The sequence below is a fragment of the Haemorhous mexicanus genome, chromosome 6 (assembly GCF_027477595.1).
Source record: "Haemorhous mexicanus isolate bHaeMex1 chromosome 6, bHaeMex1.pri, whole genome shotgun sequence".
Lineage (NCBI taxonomy): Eukaryota > Metazoa > Chordata > Aves > Passeriformes > Fringillidae > Haemorhous > Haemorhous mexicanus.
The window spans coordinates 63,092,260-63,104,792 of NC_082346.1; the positions used below are offsets into that span (position 1 = coordinate 63,092,260).

The following is a 12,533-nucleotide window of genomic DNA, read 5'->3' on the forward strand; positions in this document are numbered from 1 at the left end:
ATCCTCCAGCTGCTGTGGCTTGTCCAGAGAGATCTCTGAGTGTTTACCAGCTCCCATAAATAACAGGGGAAAAAAAAAATTTAAAAAATTACAAACTCAAAGATTTGAGTGCAGCTTGCAAAAAAAGGACTGCAGAGCCCTGCCATCTAACCACAACACAAGTTTTATTAATGCAACATTTGCTTTGTGTGAAACATAAACCCAGGACATCAGCAGAGGGAGTGCAGTGTTGGCCACCTGTCCCTGGGGTAGAGACTCACTAAACTTATCAGCACAGAGACCACTTCCAGCAGCTCCATCCCTTTAAATCCTCATTCTCAGTGGAATCTCTGATCAGTCATTTATAAAAGCTGGGAAGCCAGGCTGGACAGCTGAATTACAGCAGCTATTATCCACATATGCCTGAATACCAGCAGACACCTTTATTTATAAAGGCTCTCCGGCTGACCGAGATTTGACATCAGCTACAAAAAGCACTCAGCATCCAACTGGCTGCTCCAGAAGAATGTGAGGAGAGGTTGGCAAGCAGGGGCTAAGCAGACACCTTTGCACAGCTTCCCTGCTGCTGCCATGACTCCTAACCCAGCAGGTTTAAGTAATTGATTTCCTGAGCAGACACACAAAGTTGCACACCTTTGCCTCTTTTGCTATGGATTTAAATGCATTGTTTTCCCCTCATCCCTAATTCTAAAATATTTGGGGTATTTTATCAGGCCTATCCTCTCTCTTTTTAGGGTCTCTGCACTTTCCAAGATGCTGTTTGTTGTTTGTTCACCTTTGGGCTCACCCCCACCTTTGAGCTGTGAGCTCATTTTCCATGAAAATTGGGAACCTTGACAGGTAATACAAAGGCAAGGAGATGGGAAGGAAGGAGGTGATAAAAAAAGCCCAGTTGCTCTTGGCAGATTTTCTTTAGCTCTAACAGTCTCACTAACAACCCCTGATAGCAGAAGGTGACCAAAGTGTGAATTCTGCTTTAAACTGACAGAATTCCCAGGAGCAGCACATGCAAACACAGCCCAGGGGGTTCAGCTAGGCCAAGGAAGGCTCAAAGTACCCATCACACTCCTGGATCCACTGCAATAACCTGAAACAGGAGCTGGCACCTCTGCCAGGACACAGAGATTGGGTCCAGTTCCCAACAGGGCTCCAAGGGCTACCCTGACCCTGCCAGCACAGCCACTGCAAAGAAGGGATTTCCTTGCCTCATTCCTCATTCCTTAAGCAAGAACCATTGAAAGCATCCTCCTTTGACCTCCAAAAGCATCCTTGTTCAGCTGGAGAAGAGAAGACTCCAGGGAGACCTCAGTGACTTTAACAGCACCTACAAAAGTTATGAGAGAGCTGCAGAGGGGCTTTGGATCCCTTCATAAGGGATGAAGTGACAGGACAAGGAGGGACAAGGGATGAAGTGACAGGACAATGGCTTCCCACTGCCAGAGGGCAGGGATGGATGGGATTTTGGGAAGGAATTCCTGGCTGTGAGGGTGGTGAGAGCTGCCCAGAGAAGCTGTGGCTGCCCCTGGATCCCTGGAAGTGTCCAAGGCCAGGTTGGGCAGGGCTTGGGGCAGCCTGGGACAGTGGAAGGTGTCCCTGCCCATGGCAGGGGGTTGGAATGGGATGATCATTAAGGTCCCTTCCAGCCCAAACCATTCTGGAAGTCTGTGATCCTTCCTGCTCCCAGCACCCATCCCTCCCTCCCACTGCAGCCAAACCCCCAGCACCAGACTGAGCCTCAGCACAACTCCCCAGCTAAAATTCCCTACAGATGATGAAAAGTAGAGAGCTGAGAGCAGCAGGAGCAGCCAAGTGACCTCGGGCATCCCTCACAGCACAACCTGGAGCTCTGGCAGGTTACCCCAAGGAGCTGCTGGATGGGATCCCTGTGGTGCCACCCTCATGCCCCCAGCAGCAGTGTCAGGAAGGAGCTGTGTGCTGTCCCTGCACTGCAGAGTAAGTTGTTATGGTTACTGAAGGGTTTGTTGGGCTTTTTTTCCTACTCTTCTAAAAAGAATTCTTATCAGTTTAACATAATACCACCAGTCAATAACAATTCTTATCTTAAAAGGTCACTCAGGTAGTTATAACTCAACATTTCATCTATGTTTGCATTATCTGGAGGGAAACAGCCAGGGGACTTTGTATTTTTTTTTTTAATAATCCACTTCTTTGCAACTGTAAGATTTTAGAAAAACCCTACCCAGAACCAAGCTGACCCTGTGGCAACTTGAGCACGCTGGGGAACAGTCAGAAAAAAGGTAGAAAAATCACATTGATGCTTGCTGCATGAGAAACAAGAGGAATATCCCAACAGGAAAACTGAAAGGCAGGAAAATGTATGGACACAGACTGCAGCTGCTGCAGAAACACACATGTTCTGCCTGTAAATGTCAGACCAGCCAAGTTTCACCACAATAAAAATTGTGGGGTTGGTTTTCCCTCCACATTTCTCTCCCCAATTTCTTCCTTCTTCAATTCCCATTGCTGATGGGGGACAGAGAAAAGGGGACAACAGGAAAAACCCATGACAAGAACTGATCTGTGATGTTCAGGGTTAAAAACACTGGGGGAAAAAAAAAAAAAAAGAAAAGAAATGCAGCAGCATGGAAAGTGGGTTTCAAGATGCTCCAGGCTAAACCAGGTTAAACCCTGTTTTATCCACCCACTCAATTTCTTCTTGTAACAACAATTAAAACTCCAAACACAGCACATGCCCATTCCCCACCAGGCAACAGCACAGCCAAGGAGCAGGAGAACTAACTGGTTAAAAGAAAGGCAGGTTTGTGGCTTGCCTGAAACAAGTTGTATTAAAAAAAAAAAAAAAGGGCAATCTGGAATTAATTATTTGTGAGGATCAGTAACATAAGAGAAGCTTTTTGAAGCACTCCATGCTTCTAAAGCAGGGCAGCCTTGGTTGAGAGCAAAGAGTGGAGCAGAGCTGCTGAATCCTGCAGAGGACAGTCACAATATTAACATTATTTTAAGTAAAATAACATCTCCAGGCATGATAGCTCAACAAGCTGGGCCACATCCAGCTCCTGCAAGTAACAGGGAAGGCTTGCAGGGGTTGTGGCAGGAGCTGGCTTAGCCCTTGTACAACAGAGCTATCACAGTGTCATCCATCTGTGTTTTCCACCTTGGACAGTCCCTTGTCCACAACATAAAATGACCCTGAATTTGTGGTAGCACCTTTGTCTGCCCCGTGGTTTATTCTGACAGAATACAAGAAAGTGTTTGCACTGCAGCTCAAGCACTGCAAACACCCTGAGAAGTCTGCCAAGGGCAGCAGCCAGGGTTAATGGTAGAGAAATACATGGTTTACACCCTGGGTTCAACTCAGAGAGCAGAACTCTACAGGCATCCCCAGCAAGCTCCAGACAGGAGTGCTGAGCCCAGGAAGCCTCAGCTGAGGTGCTGCAGCCCACACCTGCATAGAGCACATCAGAGAAACCAGGCTGAAATTCAGGCACCTTCACCAAAACTCCTGATACAGCCAGGCCCTGGAGTCACTGTGTAAAAACACATCAGTAAAACTCCATACTGTGAAAGGGGTGTGATGGGTGAGCCTGTGCTGGAAAACCCTTCACTTACAGCTCCTTTAGCCAGGTGTGTTTGTCCCCTGTAGGAAAAGCCAGGAGAAGCCCATGTGCTTCCAAACACAGCCAGCTCCTGCCAGGTACAAAATAAAGTACTGTCTCCAGCTGCATCAAGGGAAATACAGGTTAGATATTAGGAAAAAGCTTTTTATAGAAAGAGTGATAAAGTTCTGGAATGTTCTGCCCAGGGATGTGGTGGAGTCCCCATCCCTGGGTGTGTTTAACAAAGCCTGGATGTGGCACTGGGTGCCAGGGTTGAGTTGAGGTGTTGGGGCTGGGTTGGACTCCATGATCTTGAAGGTCTCTTCCAGCCCAGTGATTCTGTGATTCTGTGACACTGGGTTTCTGTCTGTGCAGCTGGCCCACTCACCCTGACCAGGCTCATTTTCTGCTCAGCACCTAAAACCAGAGCAAACCAAGTTTCAGGGCTGTCCTGCTATGGATGACACCATCCCATGGTCTGCTCCATCAGGGAAAATCCAGCTTGCAATCCCCCAGTGCCAGAAACACAACTCCCTCTGCCCACAAAACCCCTTCCAGAGAACAGCCAGCAACACCTTCTCCACCAGAGAATCCCAGCCTGTTTTGATGAGATCCTGCCCCTCCACTTAATGCATCTGCTGCAGAAGAGGAAGCTGGGAACGGATCTGCTCACTCCAACCTCAACTTTATTTGTAATTACTGGGCCAAGATGGAAAGCCACTGCCTTGGCTGTTTGCCATTGCCCAACTCGCACTCAGTGATGACTTCTGCAAATCTCTGTGTCTCTTCCTAGGACCAGAGCACTGGAAAGATAAATACACCATTTTTGAAGGGAAAAGGGATGACCATGCAAGCCTGGGGATCCCTTGCATCAGACCTGCAGCCTCTTTTTAGATCCCTCAGCAGCTCTTACGTAAGCAGGAGTTAGTAAAATAGTACTGGTCTTGTTTGTTTGGTGAAAACAGGAAATACAAAGGGCACCTGCACACTCAGAGGCAGACTTGCACACACACAGAATTCACGTGAGGGCTCATCCCACCATCCTTGGGGCCTTTCTGCAGGCAAAAAGGGCTTCAAACACAACGACCTGTGCTTGGTGTGGGCTCCTGCACTTAGCTGGCATCCTGCAAGGAGGGAGGAGGAAACTGGGACCATCAGGTGGGAGCCCCAAAACACAGCCCTGCAGTACAGCAGCTTGTCCCCTCTCTGATGAGCCCAACCCAGGGTTGGGGGGCAGTGGCAGTGCCAGGGGTGCCCTTTCCCCCAGCAGTTATCTGTGGTAACACTAGACACCAGCTCGACGCTGGAGCGCTGAAGCACTGACGGATGCATCCCAAAATAAAGCTGGAGCTCACACTAATTACTATTTCAGTTACACTGATTGCAAACATAACTCCCAGCTCAGAGAGAAGTGGCTGTCACAGTCCACAAATGAAACCAAGGTGGTCTTTTTTGATGGAGCATGAGAAAAAGAAAGGGCAAAGCTTGAGAAATTGTAGGGAGATGGGAATTTCCACTGTGTTCCACAACCTTCAACTGCTTCAGGGAAACTCTGTGGGAAAATTCAGCTGACTGGAGCATCAACTGCTTTAAAATCAACTGGCCTAATTGCAAATATATAACTGGTGAAATGGGCATGCAGCTTTGCTCAGATTTTGAGGTCTAACAGGCCAAAAGCAGCAACTGTGCAGAGGATCATGCAGCAGCAGCAGTGTGAGCTGCGAGCAGAGCGCTTTCCCCACTCATCCATTTAATCTCATTTGCAGATAAGTGTATTCACAAACTAGATTATTTTAATTGATGGCTCTACAGCTGGTTCCTATTCAGCTCTTGATCTAAAGCTGTCCTCGACCTCTTCCATCAATCTATATCCTGATAGTGATGTTCTGTGTGCTTCCTCTCCTTCACCAACATCTTCCCTGCACCCACTCTGGTAGGAGAGAAAGAACTCCAGCTCTGCTGCTTTTCCAAGCACAAACACAAGATATGTGCACAGAAGGAACCAAGGAACAAGCTGGTCCAGGCAGAGAATTCCAGCTCAGGTCCGTGATGATGCAGGAAATGCTTCCCTGCCTCTTTCACATGCACTTCAACAGTGGGATTTTCCCCAGCTCAAGTCAGTGAGGAAATTAACCCTGGCATCAGGCCTCTCCCTGAACTACCTGAGAAAATGGTTAAAAGGACACTGCAAAGTATGGAAAGGTCTCTGGGAAAAGCAGCCCACCCATGAGCAACCCTCTTGCACCACACCATGCTCCAGGCAGCAAAACAGGCTGTTACCATTAGTTAACTTTTTCCTTCCCATTTCAAGCATTACTGCCTAAAAATTACCACCCTGGCAAGCTCTGCCACCCCCCCTCCAGAAGACCTGGCCCTCATTAGCTCTGCCAGTGGAGGAGACTTTGTCATTCATGCTGGCAAAATTCTGGGAGCAGGCACAGGAGTATCTCCTTACTCCTCTTACTGCAAGGGACACATGCCAGGAATGACAAAGGAGGGAGGTTTTAAACAAATAGGAGAAAACACAGAAGAGCAAAGTGCAAGCCCAGAAGAGTCTCCTGTAGGTCCCAGCACTGGGGTGAGTGGGACAGCAAAGGGGAACCTTTGTAATGCCACACCACAGACCTTCCTGCAGCCTGCAGTGCTTCCCACAGCCACTCTGGAAAGCATCCCTAAAAATAAAAATAGCTTTGAATCACAAGAGAACACTGGGTGTGTAGCCTGGCTCAAAGCCCCTGGCTAACAGCACTCTGTACTTCTGTACCCCTACCCTTGGTATTTCCCAAAATCCCAGCACTGATAGTTTTAGCACTCAAGTTGGCAAACAAAACCTGGAAAAGATGTGTGGCAGCAGGTCAAGCACCTGCAGGCAGGTTAAAAGCAAGTGTCAGCTCAGCAGATCTGAGGCTTGCCCAGGTCACCCAGAGAAGCTGGGGCTGTCCCATCCCTGGGAGTGTTCAAGGCCAGGCTGGATGGAACTCTGAGCAGCCTGGTCTGGTGGAAGCTGTCCCTGTCTGAGGGATTTCAACAAGATGATCTTTCAGGTCCCTTCCAACCCTTCTTTGACTCCCCTCTGTGATCTCTCCATTTAGGAGTCCCAGCTCCTAATTTTTAATGAGCAGAGCCAGCAGGGCTGCTCACACGCCTCTCCAGGCAGAGACAAGTGTGTGGAATGACCACACAATGCCAATGTCCAGCCCTGCACTTAGAATTCCCCATCACATCCAGGAAGCACAGGCTAAGCTCCCCACCCCATCCTCCTCCTGGGCTCCTCCAGTCCCACTGTGTGACAGCCCAGCAATGCCCTCACACAGCCCAAGGACATTTAAGCCAGAGCTCAGCATTGCAATGCAACTGTAAGCCAAGAATTTTTTTTTTTTCACATGGGAAACACCCTCCAACTGGACACTGGATGATTTGCCATCAGTGGGGGTCACTGAGGATGAACTACAAAATTTGCACAGTGCAGGGGTAGCAGCTTCCTGATGGGATGGGAGACTGTCTGTGGCTGGGGTGGCAGCAACAGATGCAGGGCTGGAGCCACAGGGAGCTAAGGATATAAGCAGCAAGGTCTGCAGGAATATGTAATACCTTTTAATAGACCAGCTGGTACAGTTGGGAAAAAAACCCACAAGCACACAAGCCCTCCTTTGAGCTGGTGCACCTTCATGCCTGGCCATTTTTTCCAGCTGCATCACTTGGTCTATTAAAAGACATTACAGCTCCCTGCAACCCTTGTCTCTTCCTTTGGCCAGTCCTTCCCAGGCTGAGGAATCTGGGTCATCCTGATGCTCCCCTTGTGATACCTGACAGCCTGCTGAAATGAAGATTTTGGCCCTAACACATGGAGCAGGTAATGTCTTGTGCATAGGCCAGAGAAAGCTTGTTGTCCTTTAAGGCCAAGAGCTTAAAGCTGTCACTGCTTCCATCAGTGCACGTGGCTGTTTGGACACCTGGAACACCTACAGGAGTCTTTGGGCACTTGTGTCAACCTTGCAGGAATGAGGAAGCCAGGGCTGGTGGGATGGGATGTGGGACTGCTTTGGGAACAAACTGCAGAGGGATGCTGGAGTGGATGAAAGCAGATTCTGCACTCAATGTTAATATCCTACAGACCATGTTTCATGGACATGGCCCCCACATCTCCTCACTGGGTCTGCAGCCCACAGAGCAGCCATACCCAGCACCCCTGGAGGAGCACAAGTCCCATTCCCACCCCACTCCTGCCTGACCTTTCCTGGAAGCTTAGAGGAGGTCACTGCATCCTGACAGCTCCGAGCAGCTGGGACTGAAGCTGCCCAGCAAGGCCAGGCTGGAAGGAAGGAAGGAAGTTATAGCAGGCTTTTAAATAGTGCTATGCAATACCTGAAACTTCTATTTCTGTGCACAGATAATATGGTTTCCATATTCTCCTCCTTCTCAGCAGACCAAGCCACTCACACTCCAGTTGAATTAACAACAACCCACACTCCTCACCAGTTTAAACCATTAAAGCTCAGTGAAGCCACTGTGTAGGACAGTCCCAAGCTGTACATTTCAGCTAATGAAGAATCTATAGATGTCCTTCCATGTTTGCTTCCCACTCCTATTTTCCCTTTATAAGCAAGCAATGGATTGCAGGTGGTCTTGCAGCCCCCAGACACCAATGCAGCCTCCTGCAAGACATCTGAGGTTGGCAACAAGGTTACATCCACCCCTCCAGGCTTAGACAGGGAACCATGGAATCAGGAGGATCCTCAGGGCTTCCTGAGGGTCATACACATCTGTACACAGCAGAGCCCCGTGGGGTTTGCAGTACTGATGAGGACAGCTTGGCTGTCATTACGAAAATACCCTCACACTTGGAAAAAAAAACCACCAAGATAGAAGTCCTCCAAACTAAATATACTTGCTTCGCTGTGGCAATTAACCAGTTTAAAAATGTTCTTCCTTGAGTTTTCCCACCACAGTTGCCATTCATCAAACCTCACATCTTGAGTCTACCAGGCAAGAAACAACCTGGACTCCTTTGCTGAAATGGGTTTTCTCCACGCCTGGTGCACACACCTGAAGGCTCTGAGCCCAGCACCACCAGTCAGAGGGGACTCTGAGCTCTGGTCACCCTTTGGGACCCTCCTGATCTCTGCTCTTGGTGATAACATTTCCAAGGATGTTGCCCATCCACCATGGACCACAGCAGGGCTGCCACCTCCTCCTAAGGACCATTGCACCTAGGAGTAACATTCCAGTTTTCCCACCTCCCCAAAGGGTTGGGACAAGCAACACATCCTGCACTTACAAAACAACTCAATTCTCACAAGGCCCAGTGTAATTCCAACACCTGCTCCAGGACATTAGCCCAGCAGTTACATTAAGCTGGTGACACCCCTTCCCAGACAGTGGATTTCATGGAAAGGGAACATCCCCTGCCCTACAGACCCCACCAGGATACCAATGGGACACCTACAAGCAGGAAGCCACTATTTCCAAGTCAGCAAACGCCAGGAAAATGTACCAGGAGCCACCTCAGGCCCCAGCCTGGGAAAGAATCGAGCCCAAATCAGTAATGCAAACACCAGGATTCGAAGAGTAACGAGTAATGCAAGGTTTGGTGACGATGCTGCTGTTCAGGACTTGGTGTGATTCCATTGCCAGGGAAGTGACAAGTGCCAGACTGCCAAACAGGCGTGGAACAGGAGTGATTTAAGGAATACAGGTGGTTTTAGGAAAGCAGCACTAACACAGGAGACTAAAAGCTATTTCCTAACTGAGCCTGGTTACAAATCTCAGCTAACCTTCCCTGCACTGCAACAGGATTGCCTGGAAGAGTGCATGTCCTGCTCTGCAGGATGCATGGATACATCCATCCCATGGGAAAGCCATACAGAGGGGATGCTCCATGAGAAAGAGGAACTCAACAGACCCAGGTTTTGGCATCAGACCTATGAATGAGGAAGAGATCATTTTTGGAAGGCAGGCCAGGGAGAGCTCAGGCAGCTCCACCAACGCAGCAAGGGCCAGGCAGGAGGCTGGGTGCCAAGCCCTGCACGCAGGAGAAATCCTCACGCCAAGCAAGGTCAACGGGATTACAGGGGCAAGCGGGGATTGCTCGCACGAGTGGAGATGGGAAGGGCCCAACACTGGTCTGCACCCAGGCTTACACTGAGAAAATGCCACCACAGGGTCAGCCCTACGTGACTCTGTGTCCAGGACCACTTCAGAGCCCTGTTTTCCTTCACAATTCGCCTTTCCTGATGGCAGGAGGCAAATCACCCCCCTCCAATTCTGTGGCCGAGCAAGGGGACACAGCTACTGCCAAGCCCACAGCCAGAATGAAAAGCTGAGATGCTGAAAAAATTAAAATTAAAAATATATTGCTCACACCAACTCGCAGAGGGAATCACAGCAAAGCTGCGCTGAGGCTGGCACGGGAAGCTGCAGATTTATCCAGGAGCAGCCGAGTTTGGAGAATGTGTTCCCTCCCGGCCCCCCCGGGGCCTCCCCACCCAAAGGGATGGATGAGGTTCATCCCTTCAGCTGTTTATAAAAGCAGCAGTATTGCGCCCAGACGCACTCGGCAGCATTCCTCCCTCTCATTCCTGCGAGCTATATAAGGGAACGGCCAATTCCAGCCTCGCTCCCCCGTAGCCAGCCCCGATCCCTCTGTGCCGGAGCAGCTCCGGGCTCAGTTTCCTGCAGAAGGACTTAAATCCGTCCTCGGTGGAGCACGGCGCTGCGCTGGACCTTGTCATCAAATGGCAGCACAGGCAGCTGCCAAATCCTGCCGGCTCGGTGCTCTAATAGGGAACAGCTGGAGAAGGACCCTGCATTCCTCCCGCCCCGTCCACACCGGGGGCTCTGTTCGGGATCCGGCCGCAGGATTTCCATCCATCACGGAACGCAGCCGGCCGCTCCCCGGCACTGCTCTGCCACGCACAGCCCAACACCCAAGGGCTTCCAGCCCCCTGCGATTTTGGTGCTTAGGAATGGGGGGTTTGCTTTGCTTTTTATGGGTTGTGGGATTTTTTTGGTTTGGGATTTTTTTTTGAGAGGTGTTGGAGAAACAGAACTGCGCAGCTAGATGACATTTGCCTTCCCTGCTGACCCTCCGTGTCACAAAAACTCTATACTTGAAGCAACTTGCATCCCTGTGTACATCCACACTTAGGAACATACACATCTGTAACACACCCCCCATAAATAAATACGGGAACACACGGCACAATTCACACAGTGCCATTCCCATCCTGCTCCAACTCCCATTTACTTTGGAGGTAGTTGAGCAACTTGTAATGGCAAATAAATAGAGGAAAAATACACTTTCGGTAGCCACGCACATTTGCTGTCCTGCACCCTGCACGCTCAGTAACATGAAACAGTCCACTCATATTTTCTCAGAGCTCTGCTGAAACACAAGGGGGTATTCAGAGCCGCAGGAAAAAAAATGCGTCCAAACAGGATCTGAATGATGAAATAGGAATTGCCACATTTAACAGGAAAAAAAAAAATAGGATAACCCAGTTGCCCAGACCTTTATACAATAACAGTTCGTCTGAGGTAGCGATGGGCTGCTTCTGCATGTTGCAGAGAGCAAAGCAAGCCACGTTGCCCAAAAGAAGCCTAGAAAATCCAGACTCTACGTGACCTGACTTACTTATTTCACAGGAAACTGCATGGAAGGAGGAAGGGGGGGGCACGGGGGGGAAAGGAAAAAAAAAAACCCACCAATCATTCATGCTACCGTAGTTACACCACGCCATGGAGCGGAGTAGTTTGCTGTGAAAAACCAAACTGAAATAAGCCAAACCCCGTTTGGAAAATAAAACGCGAGCAGAGAAGCCGTTCCCGCAACCGAGTTGGAGGAGCCCCCCGGCTCCCAAACCGCACCCGTTTGTCGGGTGCATTTTTTTTTTTTTTTTTTAATTTCGACGGCATTAGAGCACCGCCCGAGAAGGCTCGCAGCAAACGCCAGCACTCACCGGGATTGTTGGCCTCCCCTTCGAGGATGTGGAGCTCGGTGCAGTCTGCCAGGGAATGCTCGAGGCAGAGCTGGAGGAAGCGAGCCTGGGTCCGGCTGACGCGTTTGAGCAGGGAGAGCAGCGCAACAGTCTGCTCGCACTCGTTCCAGCCCTTGAACCACCCGGCCAGCACGCCAACCTGGTCTCGGAACATCATGGTGAGCCGGAGGGACAGCTCTGCGGGGAGAGAATAAATAACCGGGACAGCCTCCCTGCCCCGGCGCCGCTGCCGCCACCGTGCTCGGGTCAGGGGTATTAAAAATAAAAATAATAATAATAATAATGATTAAAAAAAAAATTCCTCCTTTGCGACGCGAAGGGCGGGTTTGGTTTCTGGACGCAGCTCTCGGCCTGGGCTGGGTTTTGCTCCCTCTCTTCTGGCTTCGGTGCAGCGCTGGATTCCTGGAGGGAGGGAGCGAGGGAGGGAAGGAGGGAGGTGGTGGGGCCGAAAAAAAAAAAAAAAGCCAAAAAAAGGAAAATCCCAGCGTCAGGGCTGCAGCCAGCGAGGGGAACGACCTCCTCCCGGCGGGGGCTTCACACCTGGAACAGAGAGAGGAGGGGGCGTCAGGGGGGCTGCAGGAGGACGAGGAGGATGGAGAGGAAGGCTCGCACTCATCCCGCTGCCTTCCTCCCACTCCTCACCCACCGCGCACTCCCCCCCCGTCACCTCGATCCCCCCACATCCAGCACCGCCATTTGGGATGGGGGGGGAGCACCCAGCACAATCCCCCCCCAACTGCAGCACAGCCCCCGCCAAAAAGTTCTCCCCCGCACACACACTCCGTATAAAAACACACTCACCTGACTCATAGCGGCCCCGGCGATCGGGGGAGGAGGGGGCGGCGCGGCGCTTTAAGGTGGCCGTGCCATGTCCATGGGATGAAGGGGGGGGAAATGAGGGAAGGAGGCGGGAAAAGGGAAAAGGGAAAGAGGGGAGGGGGGGGGGGCGCGCGCGCGC

General features: G+C 50.6%; 1 protein-coding gene across 4 annotated transcripts in view; it reads right to left on the minus strand.

Annotated features, from left to right (window-relative positions):
* Nucleotides 1–12,533, minus strand: part of SAMD4A (sterile alpha motif domain containing 4A) — a 99,698-nt gene extending 87,165 nt beyond the window's left edge. For all 4 annotated transcript variants that reach the window (XR_009487072.1, XR_009487071.1, XM_059850623.1 and 1 more), the window contains exons 1-2: nucleotides 12,377–12,533; nucleotides 11,537–12,115 (exon numbers count right to left, since the gene is read on the minus strand). Coding sequence is in view for 2 of the 4 variants with exons in the window: in XM_059850623.1 (XP_059706606.1) it covers nucleotides 11,537–11,732 (196 nt within the window). In the remaining 2 variants the exon portion in view is untranslated. The remainder of the gene's footprint in view (nucleotides 1–11,536; nucleotides 12,116–12,376) is intronic.